Source organism: Garra rufa, chromosome 6, assembly GCF_049309525.1.
Source record: "Garra rufa chromosome 6, GarRuf1.0, whole genome shotgun sequence".
Taxonomy (NCBI): domain Eukaryota; kingdom Metazoa; phylum Chordata; class Actinopteri; order Cypriniformes; family Cyprinidae; genus Garra; species Garra rufa.
Window position 1 is genome coordinate 44,087,901 of NC_133366.1, and position 22,374 is coordinate 44,110,274.

At 33.5% G+C, this 22,374-nt stretch overlaps 1 protein-coding gene across 1 annotated transcript in view; it reads left to right on the forward strand.

Moving 5' to 3' along the window:
• The window catches only part of grk4 (G protein-coupled receptor kinase 4), a 47,123-nt gene that overhangs the window by 18,421 nt on the left and 6,328 nt on the right, over positions 1–22,374 (forward strand). Inside the window, exons 6-15 of the mRNA XM_073843270.1 lie at positions 3,954–4,046; positions 4,875–4,938; positions 5,700–5,840; positions 10,196–10,386; positions 15,118–15,155; positions 15,444–15,533; positions 15,620–15,828; positions 17,425–17,562; positions 17,660–17,797; positions 19,469–19,649. Coding sequence (XP_073699371.1) covers positions 3,954–4,046; positions 4,875–4,938; positions 5,700–5,840; positions 10,196–10,386; positions 15,118–15,155; positions 15,444–15,533; positions 15,620–15,828; positions 17,425–17,562; positions 17,660–17,797; positions 19,469–19,648 — 1,282 coding nt within the window. The 3' untranslated portion in view covers position 19,649. The remainder of the gene's footprint in view (positions 1–3,953; positions 4,047–4,874; positions 4,939–5,699; positions 5,841–10,195; positions 10,387–15,117; positions 15,156–15,443; positions 15,534–15,619; positions 15,829–17,424; positions 17,563–17,659; positions 17,798–19,468; positions 19,650–22,374) is intronic.

The window sequence follows — 22,374 nt, forward strand, 5'->3', positions numbered from 1 at the left end:
CGTCACATTTACCTCAGAAAAAAAAACATATTCTGTGACCATAAACTCGTCACATTTACCTCAGAAAAAAAACATATTCTGTGACCATAAACTCGTCACATTTACCTCAGAAAAAAAACATATTCTGTGACCATAAACTCGTCACATTTACCTCAGAAAAAAAACATATTCTGTGACCATAAACTCGTCACATTTACCGCAGAAAAAACATATTCTGTGACCATAAACTTGTCACATTTACCTCAGAAAAAAACATATTCTGTGACCATAAACTCGTCACATTTACCTCAGAAAAAAACATATTCTGTGACCATAAACTTGTCACATTTACCTCAGAAAAAAACATATTCTGTGACCATAAACTTGTCACATTTACCTCAGAAAAAACATATTCTGTGACCATAAACTTGTCACATTTACCGCAGAAAAAACATATTCTGTGACCATAAACTCGTCACATTTACCTCAGAAAAAATATATTCTGTGACCATGAACTTGTCACATTTACCTCAGAAAAAAACATATTCTGTGACCATAAACTCGTCACATTTACCTCAGAAAAAATATATTCTGTGACCATAAACTTGTCACATTTACCTCAGAAAAAATATATTCTGTGACCATGAACTTGTCACATTTACCTCAGAAAAAAACATATTCTGTGACCATAAACTCGTCACATTTACCTCAGAAAAAATATATTCTGTGACCATGAACTTGTCACATTTACCTCAGAAAAAAACATATTCTGTGACCATAAACTCGTCACATTTACCTTAGAAAAAATATATTCTGTGACCATAAACTTGTCACATTTACTTCAGAAAAAACATATTCTGTGACCATAAACTCGTCACATTTACCTCAGAAAAAACATATTCTGTGACCATAAACTTGTCACATTTACTGCAGAAAAAAAACATATTCTGTGACCATAAACTTGTCACATTTACTGCAGAAAAAAAACATATTCTGTGACCATAAACTTGTCACATTTACTGCAGAAAAAAAACATATTCTGTGACCAAAAACTTGTCACATTTACTTCAGAAAAAAAACATATTCTGTGACCATAAACTCGTCACATTTACCGCAGAAAAAAAACATATTCTGTGACCATAAACTTGTCACATTTACTTCAGAAAAAACATATTCTGTGACCATAAACTTGTCACATTTACTGCAGAAAAAAAACATATTCTGTGACCATAAACTCGTCACATTTACCGCAGAAAAAAAACATATTCTGTGACCATAAACTTGTCACATTTACTGCAGAAAAAACATATTCTGTGACCATAAACTTGTCACATTTACCTCAGAAAAAAACATATTCTGTGACCAAAAACTCGTCACATTTACCTCAGAAAAAAAACATTCTGTGACCATAAACTCGTCACATTTACCTCAGAAAAAAAACATATTCTGTGACCATAAACTCGTCACATTTACCGCAGAAAAAAAACATATTCTGTGACCATAAACTTGTCACATTTACTGCAGAAAAAACATATTCTGTGACCATAAACTTGTCACATTTACCTCAGAAAAAAACATATTCTGTGACCATAAACTTGTCACATTTACCTCAGAAAAAAACATATTCTGTGACCAAAAACTCGTCACATTTACCTAAAAAAAAAACATATTCTGTGACCATAAACTCGTCACATTTACCTCAGAAAAAAAACATATTCTGTGACCATAAACTCGTCACATTTACCGCAGAAAAAAAACATATTCTGTGACCATAAACTTGTCACATTTACCTCAGAAAAAAACATATTCTGTGACCATAAACTCGTCACATTTACCGCAGAAAAAACATATTCTGTGACCATAAACTTGTCACATTTACCTCAGAAAAAAACATATTCTGTGACCATAAACTTGTCACATTTACCTCAGAAAAAATATATTCTGTGACCATAAACTTGTCACATTTACTTCAGAAAAAACATATTCTGTGACCATAAACTTGTCACATTTACTGCAGAAAAAACATATTCTGTGACCATAAACTTGTCACATTTACCTCAGAAAAAAACATATTCTGTGACCAAAAACTCGTCACATTTACCTCAGAAAAAAAAACATATTCTGTGACCATAAACTCGTCACATTTACCTCAGAAAAAAAACATATTCTGTGACCAAAAACTCGTCACATTTACCTCAGAAAAAAAAACATATTCTGTGACCATAAACTCGTCACATTTACCGCAGAAAAAAAACATATTCTGTGACCATAAACTTGTCACATTTACTGCAGAAAAAACATATTCTGTGACCATAAACTTGTCACATTTACCTCAGAAAAAACATATTCTGTGACCATAAACTCGTCACATTTACCTCAGAAAAAAACATATTCTGTGACCATAAACTCGTCACATTTACCGCAGAAAAAACATATTCTGTGACCATAAACTTGTCACATTTACCTCAGAAAAAAACATATTCTGTGACCATAAACTTGTCACATTTACCTCAGAAAAAATATATTCTGTGACCATAAACTTGTCACATTTACTTCAGAAAAAACATATTCTGTGACCATAAACTTGTCACATTTACTGCAGAAAAAACATATTCTGTGACCATAAACTTGTCACATTTACCTCAGAAAAAAACATATTCTGTGACCAAAAACTCGTCACATTTACCTCAGAAAAAAAAACATATTCTGTGACCATAAACTCGTCACATTTACCTCAGAAAAAAAACATATTCTGTGACCAAAAACTCGTCACATTTACCTCAGAAAAAAAAACATATTCTGTGACCATAAACTCGTCACATTTACCGCAGAAAAAAAACATATTCTGTGACCATAAACTTGTCACATTTACTGCAGAAAAAACATATTCTGTGACCATAAACTCGTCACATTTACCTCAGAAAAAACATATTCTGTGACCATAAACTCGTCACATTTACCTCAGAAATAATATATGCTGTGACCATAAACTCGTAACTCGTCATCTAGAAAAATGAACTCTAGAGAGGAGCATTGTGCTAAATATATGCACCATGTAACATATTCATTATCATTTTTACTGTCCTCAGTGTTCGAATAAATCTGTTTTTATGACAGCCAATTAAATGTTTATAATTAAAAATATATATATTTGGAGTAGAAATATAATTTTGTAATTGTAAATTATAAAAACATCATTAAGTGTAGTTGTTTGTATACAAATCAGTTAATTTTAACCTTTACACTGCAAAAAATGCTTTTCTTACGTAGATTTTTTTGTCTTGTTTACAGCCAAAATATTTTAAAATTCTTAAATCAAGAAGGATTTTCTAGACGGGTAACAATTAGGTGCGTTTTTGCTTGAAACAAGCAAAATAATCTGCCAATGGGGTAAGAAAAATAATCTCGTTTTCTGTTTGAAATAAGATTTTTTTCTTACCTCATTGACAGATTATTTTGCTTGTTCTAAGCAAAAACTCGCTTAATTTTGACTTGTTTTTTTCTGAAAACAAGACAACAATTGTTACTTGTCTGGAAAATCTTTCTTGATTTAAGAATTTTTAGGTGTTTTGGTTGGAAACAAGACAAAAATCTACGTAAGAAAAGCATTTTTGCAGTGTAAAGGTTACAATTAACCGATTTGTATACAAGCAACTACACTTAATGAAGTTTTTCTAAGTAAGAAAAGCATTTTTTGCAGTGTAATTTACAGTAATGTAGTACCAACTGACTCCCATGTATATTTTACAGCATTAGTTGAGAGATTTTTTTTGTCCTTAAGGAAATTTGGCATGTATTGTACCTGATATATATCCAAAATAATCAATTTCAAATCGCAAGCTTGTGAATTAGAATTGAAATGTGAAATTAGTGTCAAAACCTCGCCCTAACTGTATAATTATCATATTCATGTACCATGGCCTTTGTATGGTCTCCACACCTTTCTCAAGCATTCCTTCTCTTTTCTTTTTCAGTATAGTTCGTGAATATTTAAGCGGAGAGCCATTCTCAGCATATCAGGAGACAATGTACTTTTCCCGTTTTCTTCAGTGGAAGTGGTTGGAGAGGTGAGTAGCATCTCTATCACTTTTATGATGGATTTTCATATTTTAACATCTACAAGACAGTGTTTCCAAGTTTTAACATGAGCTACATACAACAAATGTTAGTTTTAAAGGTGCCATAGAATGAAAAACTGGTGTCTGTGCTCAGAAAGGCACGGAAAACAAATAAGGCGTTCTAATAAAATAAGGCGAGCCACTGAAAGGACACGGGTAGCTTCTTGCTAGCGGTAGCCTGTTACATTGCAGTACGTAAGATTTTACTTACCACATAAACAAAGTAAGAAAAGATGACTGTGCGGACAATGTCGAATGATTTGCAGATCCTGAGCACCACTGACACAATAAATGAAAGTACTGCCACTGTAGTATACACAAAGCATGTGCAATGCAAATCTCAAAAGTGAAAGAAAAAAGTGATCATGCATTCAAAACGGCAGTTTCAATACCCTGCATATTAATAGCAGCATCGGGCTCCGTGATTAAATATATATTTTCCTCCCTGTGTTTCCTTCCTGCTGTGTGAGATACTGAAATGAGCCGCTCTTATAGTTCATGAACCTTCCAAATAAGGTAATAACATTCTAGGGACAAATCCTAGGGTTGTAAATGGACTTTGTAAAACCACTTCAGTTCTTACCTAAGCCATATACCTTCTATGTAGAACAATTTGAAATATTGTATCAATGAATTCTATGGCACCTCTAATAAAATCATTGATATTTGCAATGGCAATAGTTGAAGAAACATCCTTATATTGTATCAAGTGAAATTGAGTTTCTGAAACAAATTGAGTTTTGTGCATGGAATTGACTTAAACTATTTTTGTTGCAGGCAACCAGTAACCAAAAACACTTTTAGACACTACAGGGTATTGGGCAAGGGCGGATTTGGTGAGGTAGGTAGTTTCATGTCTGCGTTAATATTTGAGGATGACATGATATCAGAATATACAGCCAAATAAAAACCATGTCGTATATTTCCAAATCATCTTAAACTATTTTAAACAAGTCGGTTTTTCTGTAATGATTATACAGTCAAACCAACATATATTTAAACACCTTCAACATTTCTCACATTATCACACTTTATTCGCTATAGTTTAGAAAATAACAATAAAATATGACAAGAACTCGGAGTTAAACTATGTCAGAACAAATTCATCTTGATAATGAATATCATCAGAGAACTTTGATAGAAAGAAATGTAATGAATTACAAACAATCAAAAAATCAGAAAATTGTTAGTATGACGATATTTACACAACTATCAATATTTTGTTGACTAATTACCAAGCATTATTCAGTGTCTGAATAATGTTTGCTCCCATATTTTTATCAATTTTACTGGTAGTCCACTGAAGAATTTCTAGGTATAATATGTCATAGTTTACTTTATTTCGCTATTCTTACGTAAATTAACTATAGTGTCCTGCACTCCCTAGTAAAAAAATCTCAAACATTATATCATATAATGGAATCATTTTTGGTTTGACTGTAAGTGCAGTTTTATGACCTATTAGGGACTATTTAAAGCTGCACAGTTGTTCATGCTAGTTAAAAAAAGTGTTACACATAGAAATGAATAATACGTAAATAATGAGCAACATTTTATTAAAAAATATTTCTTTTTCTGTACCTTCCTGATTTTTTCCACCAGGTTTGTGCCTGCCAGGTTCGTGCCACTGGTAAGATGTACGCCTGTAAAAAGCTGGAGAAGAAACGGGTGAAGAAAAGAAAAGGTGAAGCAATGGCATTAAATGAAAAACGCATTTTAGAAAAAGTTAACAGTAGTTTTGTAGTAAGTACTACTTTCTTTTTATTCCTCATTTTTTACTTTTATCTTAACCCGATGTCTCAGTTGCATGCTGGTCTTGTCTGTATTATTTGTGCAATAGATATTCGACTGCACTCTCTGTGATTCAGTTTCTGTGAGGTTTTCAACAGGGGGAAAATGTTGTAAATATTTAATTCAAATATTAATGTGCATATCATGAATATTTAGGGTAAATCTTGTCCAGAGTAGTAGTTTGTAACAAATTGCTATGAATTGAATCATTTACAGTACCTCCCAACTAGCGAAATCACAGAGAGATGCAGCTATTTGGCTGTGATCCCAAATAACAACCATAAAAATGCATTAAATATTTGCTGTTTAAAAAGAAGAATTTAAGCTATTTCATGGTAAACAAATATTCAAACAAATGATATATCACCAAGCAGTCATGTGTATTTATAAAATGTGACACAAAACCAGTCATGACAGTCAATTTTTTTAAATTGATATTTGAAATTGATACAACTATTTAAAAATCTGGAATTTGAAGGTGCAAAAAATCTAAATATAAAAAAAATGGCCTTTACATTTGTGCAAATGAAGTTCTTAATGCATATTATTACTAATCAGAAATTAAATTTTGATATATTTATGGTAGGAAATTAACAAAATGTCTTCATGGAACATGATCTTTACTTAATATAATAATAATATTTGGCATAAAAGTAAAATGGATCATTTTGACCCATACAATGTGTTTTTGGCTATTGCTACAAATATACCCATGCTACTTAAGACTAGTTTTGTGGTCCAGGTTCACAAATGATTACAATTTGAAATGGTTTTCTATTTTAACCCTGTAACTGTCACCGTCCCGTATACCCTAAGTTTACTTCACCATATTACAAATAATATTCATGACAAACTATATATCGTTGGGAATGTCTACGACTCCTAAATTATTTTACCTCTTTTGTGTTACAAATTATTTAGGAAAAGTAATAGATTCATTTATGACAAGAGTGCACCTCAAAACATATACATCATAACAGGAGTTCTGATCTTTTTCACAAAAAGACTTCATAAGAAATTATATATCAGTTGAAAACTTCAAATCTCAAAATTCATCCTTTGATATCCTTTTAAAAAAATCAGACATTGCATTACCATGTACATCAAAATCATATTGCAAAATGTTTTCGTTGATGAATTCTAAAAATGTAACTTTGAATAGTGCGTTTTCACATGTATGTTCAAAATAGGGAGTGACAGTTAAAGGGATAGAGTATTTTAAAATGTTATTTATTCCTGTGATGGCAAAGCCACATTTTCAGCAGCCATTACTCCAGTCCTTTTGCATTATCTTTCGGAATTTAGTAACACGGCAAACATTCTAGAACCTAAAAACAATGGATTTTAAAAGAGAGCAGCCAGCCGAACATGCGTACAGACGCAGCACACAGTGCCTGCAGTGTAATGTCGGCCTCTGATTCATTCCACTACAGCTGTAGAGCACCTGAGCCTCTGTCCACCCACCCACACACTAACACACAAGCTCACACAGACACACACACAGCCACATACACATTCAGGTGAGATGTGCTTAGCATTGCAGCTGTGTGCAAAAATGTCTTTTAGGTATGTAACATGCATCTGATTTTAAAAGAAACACAATGTGTGTGTATGTGTGTGCGTCTGTTTGCAAGAGCATGCATGTGCGTGTGTCTTTGTGCGCATTCATGCTACAGGCAGGAGCGATTGCTCCTCATGAACTACTTCACAAATGAGAACATCTCTGTTGCCTAGCAACGCTGACCAAACAGCAGCGTTAGAGAGTGGAGTCAAGTGCTCTAAACCCTAAACCCACACACACACACACACACACACACACACACACACACACACACACACACACACACACCAGCCCCAGAGTTCATTCAGTATGTATAAACAGACTCATGTTTAAAAGTTTGGGATGACAAGTAAACTCTAACAGTATAAAGTGACATAATGCCGTGACTAATATGAGCTGCGTTTGATGGGAAACAGCTTGTGCTCTCTTCAGTTTCTCTGACTTTGTCTTCACCCTACTATTAATTTGTAAACTTTAAGCAGGGAGATAACTGATTTGTCTATATATAGTTACTTTTGATTGCTCAAGACTTAAATGTTATGTTTGGGGTTTGATTTTTTTCAATATTTTTGAAAGAATAAAATTATTTATTTTTTTTAATTATTAAAAAAAAAGCTTTAATTTTTAACAATTATTTTAAAAGCTTGATTGAATATATTTGTATATATTGTAATTTATTTCTGTGATCAAAGCTGAATTTTCAGCATCATTACTCCAGTCTTCATTGTCACATGATCCTTCAGAAATCATTCTAATATGCTGATTTGCAGCTCAAAAAACATTTCTTATTATTATCAATAAGGACAGCTGCTGTGATGCTTAATAACTGAGTTTAAATCAGTTTAATGCATCCTTTCTTAATCAAATTATTAATGTCTTTGAAAAATAAATCTTACTGACCCCATATGTGTATAGTGCCATTCAAAAGTTTGGGATCAGTTTGTAATGGAATCTCTTATGCTCATCGAGGCTGTATTTATTTGATCAAGAATACAGAAAAAACGGTAATATTGTAAAATATTATTGCAATTTCTAATACTTGTTTCCTATTTTAATGCACTTTAAATATAATTTATTTCTGTGGCACAGCACTGAATTTTCATCATCATTACTGCCATTCAAATGTTTGGGATCAGTACGATTTGTTTAATGTTTTTAATGAGTCTCTTATGCTCATCCAGGCTGTATTTATTTGATCAAAAATACAGAAGAAACTGCAAAATTGTGAAATATTATTGCAATTATTAATATTGGTGTACTATTTTAATATATCTTAAAATATAATTTATTTCTGTGATGCAGTGCTGAGTTTTCATCAGCCATTGCTCCAGTCTTCAGTGTCACATGATCCTTTAGAAATCATTCTAATATGCAAATTTATTATCAGTGTTGAAACTGTTCTGCTTAATATTTTTTTTGAAACTGTGATATCTTTTTCTGTAGTTCTTTGATGAATAAAAAGTAAAAAAGAACAGCATTTGTTTAAAATAAATAATGAAATCTTTCTAGCAATATCAGTCTTTACTATCACTTTTGATCCATTTAACACATCCTTGCTGAATAAAAATATCATATTAGAATAATTTCTGAAGGATCATGTGACACTAAAGACTGGAGTAACGATGGGGAAAATTCAGCTTTGCTTCCCAGGAATAAATGTTATTTTAAAGTGTAATAAAATTGAAGACTGTCATTTTAAATTTTAATAATATTTTATTTTTAATTAAAAAAATTCTATATTTTTTATCAAATAGATAGAGCATTGATGAGCATAAGAAACGTCTTTAAAAATAATAAAAATCTTACTGATCCCAAACTTCTGTACAGCAGTGTATATATATACACTCAAGAGTCATTTATTTATTTCAGCTTTTAAAATCAGCACTATTGACTTGATAGATGACCCGATTGCTTTAGTTTATAAGCACTCATATTGGCTCGCATAGGCGTTATGTTTCACATAATGATGTGAAGGGTCCTTTGATAGTCCTCGTGGTCTTGTTGAGCTGCAGGTTCCCACAGTAACATCAGCTTCTTGTTTGAGTTCACAGCCCTTTCCCACATCTGTCTACTTCTGAAACCTAACCACCCACAATGTTGGGTGTAACCGCTGAAGGGTAGGAACCCCTCCTTAACACAGCGGTTTTCAGCTTCTGCAGTGGTTCGCCTCACACGTCACTCAGTAGATCACAGAGGACGTGCTGGTGTAAAATGATAATACATTGCATACTGTATGATGTAGACTTCTTTGACAGCCTCGCTAAGTCAAACATGACCGGCATTTTTGCAACTTGAGACTTTTCTGAATCCTAGTCCAGCACTGTGCTACAGAAATGAATGATATTTCAAATTGTGCGGCTTGTTGAGTAGAAGTGTGTGGTTTCCGTGCAATCATCTCGCAGGCGATAAAACAGGTGTAAAAAATCCCATAGACTACACTACCATTCAAAGGGCTCTCTGTTAAATACAGCAAGGGAGATGCTGGAATGCTTAAAATCATATACAGTACATTTCCTGTGTGTCCATTTTGGATTGTATGGTTTAGTCTGTTTCTCCAGGCATAACCCTGTGGAGGTTTGAAATGTGTTTCTGTATATTACAGGTGCTAGTCATCCAGATGATTTATGTGAAAGTGTTCACACCTGAATAAACATTCTCATAAGCTACATTTGACTCTTTTACATGCACCACAAAGTTTCATGAATAGATAACAATGCACCTCTTTTTCTCTCTCTCTCTTTCCTAGGTTAGTTTGGCATATGCATATGAGACTAAGGACGCTCTATGTTTGGTGTTAACTATAATGAATGGTGGTGACCTGAAGTTTCATATCTATAACATGGGAAACTCAGGTTTTGATGAACAGCGTGCCATCTTTTATGCAGCAGAGATCTGCTGTGGCTTAGAGGATCTGCATCGAGAGAGGATCATCTACAGGTGTGTTTAGTACGCAACACAAACTCTCTCACATTTGACCATGTTTACATGATTTTGCAGAAATTTTCACAGGATGTGAATGATAAAAGGTCTACAGATTGTGTCTAGTATTAACTCTGGAGATGCTTTGGAGATACTGAACTGTGGAAAACTAAGCAATGTTCGACTGTGTGCTTTGAATAGATTTACATTTTTAAGTATATTTTTGAATGTAAGGCTTCAAAGGCATCTACACTGGCATTCATCGTACTTCATGCAAAATGAATATAAACAAATGTAGGTTTTTTTGCATTTTGCCTACGCCTTTCATTCAAAACAGGCAGATTCAGGAGACAGTTCGTATGGAATTACCTGGTCATGCAGTGCTAGTAATGGAGCAGGATTATTATATCATCTTCCGTCAAAGTACTTGGTCAATAGTATTTGTTAAAATACTGTGAAAGCCTGTTTCTGCCACTGATTATTATTTGCAATTTTGACTTTTTTTCTCTGGATTGCGTGATATAAACTTACAATTGTGAGTTAAAATGTGAGAATAGTGGGCCATAAACTCTCATTTTGACTTTTTTTTCTCAGAATTGGAAGATGTAACCTTGCAATTGTGAGCTGTGAAGTCAGAACTGCGAGTTATAAAGTCAGAAGTGCAGGATATAAACTTGCAATTTTGACTTTTTTTCTCAGAATTTGAAAAGATATAAACTGCGTGTTATAAAGTCAGAATTGCGAGATATAAACTTGCAATTTTGACTTTTTTTCTCAGAATTGCGTGATATAAACTTACAATTGTGAGTTAAAACGTCAGAATAGTGGGCCATAAACTCGCAATTGGACTTTTTTTTTTTTTCAGAATTGTAATTTATAAACTTGCAATTGAGAGCTATAAATTCACAACTGCGTGTTATAAAGTCAGAACTGCGAGATATAAACTTGCAATTTTGACTTTTTTTCTCAGAATTGCGTGATATAAACTTACAATTGCGAGTTAAAACGTCAGAATAGTGGGCCATAAACTCTCAATTGGACTTTTGCAATTGCAAGATATAAACTTGCAAATTTGACTTTTTTCTCAGAATTGCGTGATATAAACTTACAATTGCGAGTTAAAACGTCAGAATAGTGGGCCATAAACTCGCAATTGGACTTTTGCAATTGCAAGATATAAACTTGCAAATTTGACTTTTTTTCTCTGAATTGCGTGATATAAACTTACAACTGTGAGTTAATGTCAGAATAGTGGGCCAAAAACTCGCAATTGGACTTTTTTCTCAGAATTGAAAGATAAAAACTTGCAATTGCAAGCTATGAAGTTAGAACTGCGAGTCACAAAGTCAGAATTGTGTGATATAAACTTACAATTGTACGTTAAAATGTAAGAATAGTAGGCCATAAACTCTCATTTTGACTTTTTTTTTTGTCAGAATTGGAAGATGTAACCTTGCAATTGCGAGCTGTGAAGTCAGAACTGCGAGTTATAAAGTCAGAAGTGCAGGATATAAACTTGCAATTTTGACTTTTTTTCTCAGAATTTGAAAAGATATAAACTGCGTGTTATAAAGTCAGAATTGCGAGATATAAACTTGCAATTTTGACTTTTTTTCTCAGAATTGCGTGATATAAACTTACAATTGTGAGTTAAAACGTCAGAATAGTGGGCCATAAACTCGCAATTGGACTTTTTTTTTTCAGAATTGTAATTTATAAACTTGCAATTGAGAGCTATAAATTCACAACTGCGTGTTATAAAGTCAGAACTGCGAGATATAAACTTGCAATTTTGACTTTTTTTCTCAGAATTGCGTGATATAAACTTACAATTGCGAGTTAAAACGTCAGAATAGTGGGCCATAAACTCGCAATTGGACTTTTGCAATTGCAAGATATAAACTTGCAAATTTGACTTTTTTCTCTGAATTGTGTGATATAAACTTACAATTGTGAGTTAATGTCAGAATAGTGGGCCAAAAACTCGCAATTGGACTTTTTTCTCAGAATTGAAAGACAAAAACTTGCAATTGCAAGCTATGAAGTCAGAACTGCGAGTCACAAAGTCAGAATTGTGTGATATAAACTTACAATTGTACGTTAAAATGTAAGAATAGTAGGCCATAAACTCGCAATTGGACTTTTTTTTTCAGAATTGTAATTTATAAACTTGCAATTGAGAGCTATAAATTCACAACTGCGTGTTATAAAGTCAGAACTGCGAGATATAAACTTGCAATTTTTACTTTTTTTCTCAGAATTGCGTGATATAAACTTACAATTATAAGTTAAGAATAGTGGGCCATAAACTCGCAATTGGACTTTTTTTTTTTCAGAATTGTAATTTATAAACTTGCAATTGAGAGCTATAAATTCACAACTGCATGTTATAAAGTCAGAACTGCGAGATATAAACTTGCAATTTTGACTTTTTTTCTCAGAATTGCGTGATATAAACTTACAATTATAAGTTAAAACGTCAGAATAGTGGGCCATAAACTCGCAATTGGACTTTTGCAATTGCAAGATATAAACTTGCAATTTTGACTTTTTTTCTCTGAATTGCATGATATAAACTTACAATTGTGAGTTAATGTCAGAATAGTGGGCCAAAAACTCGCAATTGGACTTTTTTCTCAGAATTGCGTGATATAAACTTACAATTGTGAGTTAATTTCAGAATAGTGGGCCATAAACTCGCAATTGGACTTTTTTCTCAGAATTGCGTGATATAAACTTACAATTGTGAGTTAATGTCAGAATAGTGGGCCAAAAACTCGCAATTGGACTTTTTTCTCAGAATTGCGTGATATAAACTTACAATTGTGAGTTAATTTCAGAATAGTGGGCCATAAACTCGCAATTGGACTTTTTTCTCAGAATTGCGTGATATAAACTTACAATTGTGAGTTAATGTCAGAATAGTGGGCCATAAACTCGCAATTGGACTTTTTTCTCAGAATTGCATGATATAAACTTACAATTGTGAGTTAATGTCAGAATAGTGGGCCATAAACTCGCAATTGGACTTTTTTCTCAGAATTGCATGATATAAACTTACAATTGTGAGTTAATGTCAGAATAGTGGGCCAAAAACTCGCAATTGGACTTTTTTCTCAGAATTGCATGATATAAACTTACAATTGTGAGTTAATGTCAGAATAGTGGGCCAAAAACTCGCAATTAGACTTTTTTCTCAGAATTGCATGATATAAACTTACAATTGTGAGTTAATGTCAGAATAGTGGGCCATAAACTCGCAATTGGACTTTTTTCTCAGAATTGGAAGATAAAAACTTGCAATTGCAAGCTATGAAGTTAGAACTGCGAGTCATAATGTCAGAATTGTGTGATATAAACTTACAATTGTACGTTAAAATGTCAGAATAGTAGGCCATAAACTCGCAATTTGACTTTTTGTTTTCAAAATTGCGAGTTAAAAACTTGCAATTGAGAGCTATAAATTCACAACTGTGAGTTATAAAGTCAGAACTGCGAGATATAAACTTGCAATTTTTGCTTTTTTTCTCAGAATTGCGTGATATAAACGTACAATTGTGAGTTAAAACGTCAGAATAGTGGGTCATAAACTCGCAATTTGACTATTTTTTCTCATAATTGGAAGATGGAACCTTGCAATTGCAAGCTATGAATTCAGAACTGTGAGTTATAAAGTCAGAATTGCGAGATATAAACTTGCAATTTTGACTTTTTTTTCTCAGAATTGCGAGATATAAACTCACACTTGGGAGTTTAATTGTCAGAATAGTGGAATATAAACTCGCAATTGTGAGTTATAAAGTCAGAATTGTGAAATATAAACTCACAATTTGACTTTTCTTAGAATTGCATAAAATAAACGTATAATAGTGGCCCAAAAACTCGTAATTTGACTTTTTCCTCTGAATTGCGTGATATAAACTTACAATTGAGAGTTAATGTCAGAATAGTGGGCCATAAACTCGCAATTGGACTTTTTTTCTCAGAATTGGAAGATAAAAACTTGCAATTGCAAGCTATGAAGTCAGAACTGCAAGTCATAAACTTGCAATTCTGACTTTATTTCTCAGAATTGCGTGATATAAATTGTGAGTTAAAATGTCAAAATAGTGGGATATAAACTCGCATTTTGGATCGTACGATTTTTGTTTTATTCAGTGGTGGAAACTGGCTTCCATACAATACTGTTCAAAAGTTGGAAATGAATAGTCAGCAAGGACACATTAAATTGATTGAAAGTGACTAAAGACATTTATAATGTTACAAAAAATATATTTTTTCAAGTAAAGGCTGTTTTTTTAAACTTTCTATTCATCAAAAAATCCTGAATGAAATGTATCATGATTGCCATAAAATATATTATGCAGCAGAAACTTCTCCAACAGTGATAATAATAATAATATTTATTATAATTATAATTGAGCAGCAAATCAGCATATTAGAATGATTTCTGAATGATCATGCGACAGAAAATTCAGCTTTAGCATCACAGGAATAAATTACATTTTAAAATGTGTTAAAATAGAAAACAGATATTTTAAATTGTATCTGTAATACTTAAGAATATTCTGTGTTTCTTGTGTTTTTTATCAAATGCTTATGGTGACCAGAAGACTACTCTAAAAAAATTGTAAAAATGTTTTACTGATCCTAAACTTTTAAATGGTATCGATTACAATAACAATTGAACTAATAGCTATAGTTATTAGATTTCAGCTGTGTAAAATGAATGCATTCCCTGTTTTGCAGAGACTTGAAACCTGAAAATATTCTCCTGGATGACCGTGGTAAGCCGTTTTTTTTTATTTTCCACTGCATTTTATGGCTTGTTTTTGCTTCTGTTTATCTTATTTACGCATTACTCTTGACTTTTGCTAGTCGGGAACAACATAGCAACTACCTAGCAACCACATAGAAATGCCTTGGCATTCACCCATTTTTCCTGTTAAACCTCCTTATTCAGATCATTATCCTCTAAGAGGAACATTCTTTTTACCTGTGCCTTTTTGAAGTGTCATGTTTGAGCATGTTAGAAATGTTAATAGTGCTTGTTTTAATGAGATGCTGTTCTCCAGGGCACATCCGTATTTCTGATCTGGGACTGGCCGTCCAAATTCCAGAGGGTGAGACGATACGAGGGCGCGTTGGCACGGTGGGATACATGGGTAAGAGCCAAACGCATTCCGTATCTCTTCAGAAGTACTTGTGCTAGAGTGTTTGACCTCATTCTTCTCTCTGTATGTGTTTTTAGCACCAGAGGTCATTCAGAATGAGAGCTACACCTTCAGTCCCGACTGGTGGGGCTTGGGCTGCCTAATATATGAAATGATTCAGGGCCAGTCTCCTTTCCGTCGCCGGAAAGAGCGAGTGAAGAGAGAAGAGGTAGACCGCCGTGTGTGCGAGGACCAGGAGGAATACACCGAGAAGTTCTCTGAAGATGCTAAAGACATCTGCCGACAGGTGCAATTAAAGTCATGTCAGAATGATCATGTTTATAAGATGAGAACTTATGAACAATTGGCAACAATTTTAACCAATTTGAAACTCTTCTACTTTTCAAGTTGAGGTTACTGAATACAGTACATCTCCTCTATAATTAACTTTTTTTATTTATTTCTGCGTTAAAATTAATTTTAAATAGTTTAATAGTATAATATAAGTGTATATATATATATATTTATATTTTAATATTATATAAATTATATATTTTATTATATAAATCATATATTTAATATTATATATTAAAATGTAATATTTTGGGGGGGAATTATGTTTTTTTTTAGTTAATATTTATATGATTATTTTATTTTATTTTTTGGGAAAAAATAATAGTTATGTTAAAATATATTATTAATATTTATTAACTTTTGAGCACTAAATATAAGCAACATATGTATGGTATTTATAAGCAATATATTATAATATTTATTAATTCAAATATATATTTAATAATATTTATTCATTCAAATTACATAATATTATATATTATATATATTTATTAACCTTCATACACTAGTTTTAAACAACATATTTATTAAATAATGTCTTTTTACCTTAATAATGATTAAAAAGTGTACATTCTGCATTATTGTTATTTTAGTATTAGTTATATATTATAATATTTATTACTTTACATTTTATATGTATTACAATATTTATTAACCTTTGAACAGTAAATATAAGCAACATATTTATTACATAACTGTTGGCATTTGTAAACTAAAATGACCATTTTACCTAAAAAAAATATAATTAGAATATTTATTATTTTAAAATTATAAATAATATTTATTAACCTTTAAACAGTAAATATAAGAAGCCTATTTATGAAGTAATGTACGGTATTTGTAAACAAAAATTAAATTATAAATAATTATTCAAATGTGTTCAGTCACATTACATTTAAAATGTTATTTTACTTCATGATACACCGTATTAATGTTATGTTAGTATTATTTTAAAAATAGTTTAATATAAATGTTTTAAATGAACTATAATTTTTATATTATCCGTTTTTATTTTATTTGTTGTATTACATTAAGTTTAGTACAACTAGTTCTTAAACTTATTTTATTTCAGATTTTTTACCTAGGCAGTATTTTTCATCTAATATTTATATAGTCTTTATTTTAGTTTTTTATTTCAATGAGCAAAAACTATTTTAAAAGTCTTAGTTTTACAGCAGTTACTAAAAACAACACTGCAGCACATTACATTAAACTTATTATAAGTGCTGTAAGTTTTTCGAAAAGCAAAGTGAAAACCAAATTGTAGATTGTACTTGTCACTTGTGTTTAAACTAGCAAGATTTTTGCTTTTTTTTCCCTTTATCATGGACACTCAATATTGCCTATAAAATGAATGATGATGACTATAATATGTAATATTTTCTACATGGGAAAGAGTCACTGTGTAGTTGTGGAGGAGTGTTGTGTTGTTTTGTCCTCTCTCATGGCGTCATGGAAGACTGTGACCTCAGGGTCAGTTTTACTTCCACTGGGATTTCTCCTCATTTATGTCAGCCTGACTTTTCCTCTCTTTTCCTGGGCTCCACAGTTGTTATGTAAAGATCCAAAAGAGCGGTTGGGATGTCGAGGTTGTGGAGCGGCTGAAGTCAAACTGAATCCCATTTTCCGAAACATCAACTTCAAGCGGTTGGAGGCCAACATGCTAGACCCACCGTTCTGTCCTGATGTGAGTTTTTCATGGGCATATTATTGGTTTTCATTTGCTTGATTAAAAAAATCATATCGGACTAAGCATGTATTGCCATACTCTATATGTTTTGTAGCCACGTGCTGTGTACTGCAAGGATGTTCTGGACATAGAGCAGTTTTCTACAGTCAAAGGTGTAAACCTGGACCCTACGGATGATGACTTCTACCACAAGTTTGTAACAGGAAGTGTCTCCATCCCATGGCAAAATGAGGTACTACACTCTGGTCACTTGAGAAAAGTAATGTCCATACTACTGATCTGATAAAGGATTAGTTCACTTCCATAATAAAAATGTCCTGATCATTTACTCAACCCCATGTCATCCAACATATTCATGTCTTTCTTTCTTTAGTCGAAATAGCCAATAGGTTGAAGGTCCAAATTGCAGTTTTAAAGCAGCTCTACACAATCCCAGCTGAGGAATAAGGGTCTTATCTAGCAAAATTCTCAGTCATTTTCTAAACAAAAACAAAATACAGATTTATATACTTATTAGAGCTCTTTGAAGCAAAAACCTTCGACTGAAGAAAGATCTTGGAAGACATGAGGTTGAGTAAATGATCAGGACATTTTTTATTCTGGAAGTGAACTGATCATTTAATATTTTTTAAAGAAGTCTTTTGCTCATCAAGGCTGTTTTTTTTCTTAATCAAAAATCAGTGTTGTTTTTGACAACCATCTTAGATTTAGTCTTAGTCTTAGTCTTTTGGACTAAAATGCTTCTTAGTTTTAGTCCAATTTTAGTCGACGAAAAGTCAAAAAGGTTTTAGTCTAGTTTTAGTCAAAAAAAGGGGGAAAAGTAGTCTTTTAACAAATTAATGTAGGTCAGTAAGTATTTCGCTGTTGGGTAGTGTCACTTATAAGTTCTGAAAATAGCAGATCTATATTTCAACACGATGTGAGCTTCCGGATCGACTATTTTCACCAATAATTACAATAATGAAGGAATGTTTTAAAACATAAAAGACAAACAAGGATGGAATGCTAAAACGGCTTGCCATACTAGTAAAGCAAAGAGTATTTAATGCTAAAACGGCTTGCCATAGCGGCAGATACTTTTTAAGTTTTAATTGGCATGCACAATAAGCAGAAATGTCATGCATTTTAAACGTCTGACGGACCACCCACTAACATTTTCGTCTATCCTCGTCTCGTCAACGAAAACTCACACACGTCTCGTCATGTTTTAATCATCAACGAGCCATTTTTATATCGTCATCGTCTCGTTATCGTCATGAAAAAAAGTGGCGTCAACGAAATGATTTCGTCATCGTCATCGTTGACGAAAACAACACTGTCAAAAATACAGTAACTGTAGTAATACTGTGAAATATTATTACAATCTAAAATAACTGTTTTCCACATTGATATATTTTAAAATGTAATTTATTCCTGTGATGCAAAGCTGAATTTTCAGCATCATTGCTTCAGTCTTCAGTGTCATATGATCCTTCAAAACTCATTCTTATATGCTGATTTTTATTTCTTATTATCAGTGTTGTAAACTATTTATAATATTTTTGTGAGAACCATGTTTTTTAAGGATTATTTGATAAATAGAAAGTACAACTGCCCAGTGTTTATTTAAAATAAAAATATTTTATAACATTAGAAATGTCTGAACTGCCACTACAATTAAATTTTTTGCTCTGTGCTCTTGTAATATGTCAACAATTGTGTCATATATTTATGTCTTACAAGGATTTTTAAGAGAAACGTCTGAGACAAATTAAATAAATAATTAAATATTTCTTTAGAAATTAATGATAGATACAAATATTACTCATACTAAATTGCAATACAGCCATGATGTGAAAGGGAGGACAAGCATGGATTGTGCACGGTACAGTTGTGTATGTATGTGTGTGTGTCTGTGTTTCAGATGATTGAGATGGAGTGCTTTAAAGAGATTAATGTGTTCGAGATGGATGGAGCACTGTGTTCTGATCTGGATGTGAACAAGCCAAATCCAGCGCCCAAGCGAGGATTCTTCTACCGTTTATTCCGCCGAGAGGCAAGTGCTAGCGTGCCGCCCGCCGCGGTCAGAGGGGGTGGGGCTTGAGGTATTTTCTGGCTTTTTCCAAACAGACCTTCCCACCTTCATCTTTTGGTTTTATTGCCAATACATCTTTGTCTCTGCATGGCCAAAGTTCTCATTTCTGTCTCAGGGAATGTTTACATGTGACCCTGGACCACAAATCAATTATAAGTCGAAGGGGTATATTTGTAGCAATAGCCAGCAAATTTTTCTTTTATGCCAAAAATCATTAGGATATTAGGTAAAGACCAAGTTCCATGAAGATATTTTTATATTTCCTACTTCAAACTTAATATTCGATTAGTAGTATATCTCAATTTCAAAAAATTGCCCTCTATGACTGCTGTGTGGTTGCAATGTTTGCAGCATATTTTGCTTCTGTAATGTGTATTACGACTAAAACTGGATATTCAACAAAAAAGTTTTTGTATTTCATGTTAAAAAGAAACTCCAGAATTAACATTTCCTGATAATTTACTCACCCCCATGTCATCCGAGATGTTCATGTCTTTCTTTTTTCAGTTGAAAAGAAATTCAGGTTTTTGAGGAAAACATTCCAGGATTTTTCTCCATATAGTGGACTTCAATGGGGATCAACAGGTTAAAGATCTAAATTGCCGTTTCAGTGCAGCTTCAAAGGGCTCTACACAATCCCAGATGGTGTTGGGGTAACGCATTAAAAGAGCTACGTAATCAGATGACCTTTTTCAAGTAACTACTGAAATAACATTACTTTTTAATTTACAAGAAAATGTCAGTTACTTTTCAAAAAAGTAACACCAGTTACTTTTTTTTCCTATTTATTGACTGTCAAGTCTCCTGTTCCCATGTCGAGAGAAATTAGAAGTACAGAGGTGTTGTGTGTTTTGTGAAAATATGGTTTTAATGTATTTCTAGACTAAATGTGAACATGCATTAATTCATCTCATTCACAATAAACGGATTCAGTATTTATCAAAGTGAGTTAAAACCAAATGTATTAACTAGGGCTGTCCCCGACTATGAATTTTCATAGTCGAATCAGAATTTTCGAATCTTTCTATAGTCGACCGATAGTCGAATCATCTTATGTGCGTGTGTGAATGGGTTGGGAGGGGCACGACACTATAGTCAGCAGGAGGGTAAAACTATTTTTATTTTATTTTATAAGCGACCAAAACTGCCTGCCAACTGACAGACAAACTTATTTAGGTTTAAATAAAAACACAGAACGCGTCTTTTAGTTCTAAAAACGCGAGGCGCACAGCACTGCCTTTTTTGGTGACTTTGGCCCCGATCACACCGAACGCGTCTTTTAGTTCTAAAAACGCGAGGCGCACAGCACTGCCTTGTTTGGTGACTTTTAATAAAAGAGCAGTGTGCTGCGGTTTTTTTATGTTGCTAAGCAACGACCAAGACAGCTGTCCTGTCAGTCAAATCAAAGGATTATAGCGCGAGTGCTCTAAAATCTTAGTTTTTTTGCTGTTAAGTAAACTGTCATATTAGCAGAAACCCTAAATAATACAGCTCCGGGTTACCCACGACAGACACCAAAGGTTTCTCCTCTATTTCTTGCAGTCTCCGGACTTTTTAAGCAACGGTAAACTTTCATCACCACAACAGAAGGCCCGCCTCTCCATTCATTCGATTGGACAATGGAAAAGAACGCGAATGACGTTGGGCGTTTTTCCGCTCAGAGTTGATTTTTTTTCAACTTCAGGCGCTCAGAGCGCTTCTGCAAAAACGCGAGGCGCAGCAGGCGGCGAAAACGCGAGGCGCCCGGTGCGCATAAGCGGCGCGCAGAACGCTCACTGCCAACAGAAAACCATTCAAAAGAGGCGCCTCCAACTGCTAAAACGCGTTCGGTGTGATCGCGGCCTTTTAATGAAAGAGCAGTGTGCTGCGGTTTTTTTATGTTGCTAAGCAACGACCAAAACAGCTGTCCTGTCAGTCTATAGGATTATAGCGCGAGCGCTCTAACTTAGTTTTTTGCTGTTAAGTAAACTGTCATATTAGCAGAAACCCTAAATAATACAGCTCCGGGTTACCCACGATAGACACCAAAGGTTTCTCCTCCATTTCTTGCAGTCTCCGGACTTTTTAAGCAACGGTAAACTTTCGCCATCACAACAGAAGACCCGCATCTCCATTCATTCGATTGGACAATGGAAAAGAACGCGAATGACGTTGGGTGTTTTTCCGCTCAGAGTTGATTTTTTTTTTTCAACTTCAGGCGCTCAGAGCGCTCCTGCAAAACGCGAGGCGCAGCAGCCAGGGGCGCATAAACAGGGCACAGAACGCTCACTGCCAACAGAAAACCATTCAAAAGAGGCGCCTCCAACTGCAAAAACGCGTCAAGATGGTCCTCATCTCGTCATGCATCAGAGAAAGTGAAAATTAAATTTGTCACAGGGGTGGTTGGAATTATTCACAAACACGTTAAAAATATTTACTGAACGCTTCTTTCTTTTCACTTTTGTTTTTACTGCATTATCATAATCAAAGGCTGTATATAACTTAATATAACCGTACAAAACCAGTAGTTCTGTGTGCAATTAGACATTGAGCACCCCCATATTGGCAAAATGGTATGATGCTCGTTTCACCCACAAAGATTCGACTGTGAGATCGGTGGTCGAATCAGGCTCCGCATATCGATGCATCGAATCTTCGACTATTCGGGGACAGCCCTAGTATTAACCAATGTCTTTGCTGCTGACCTTTGATGATCCAGTTCAACCATACTAATAAGCAAAAATGACTTAGATAAA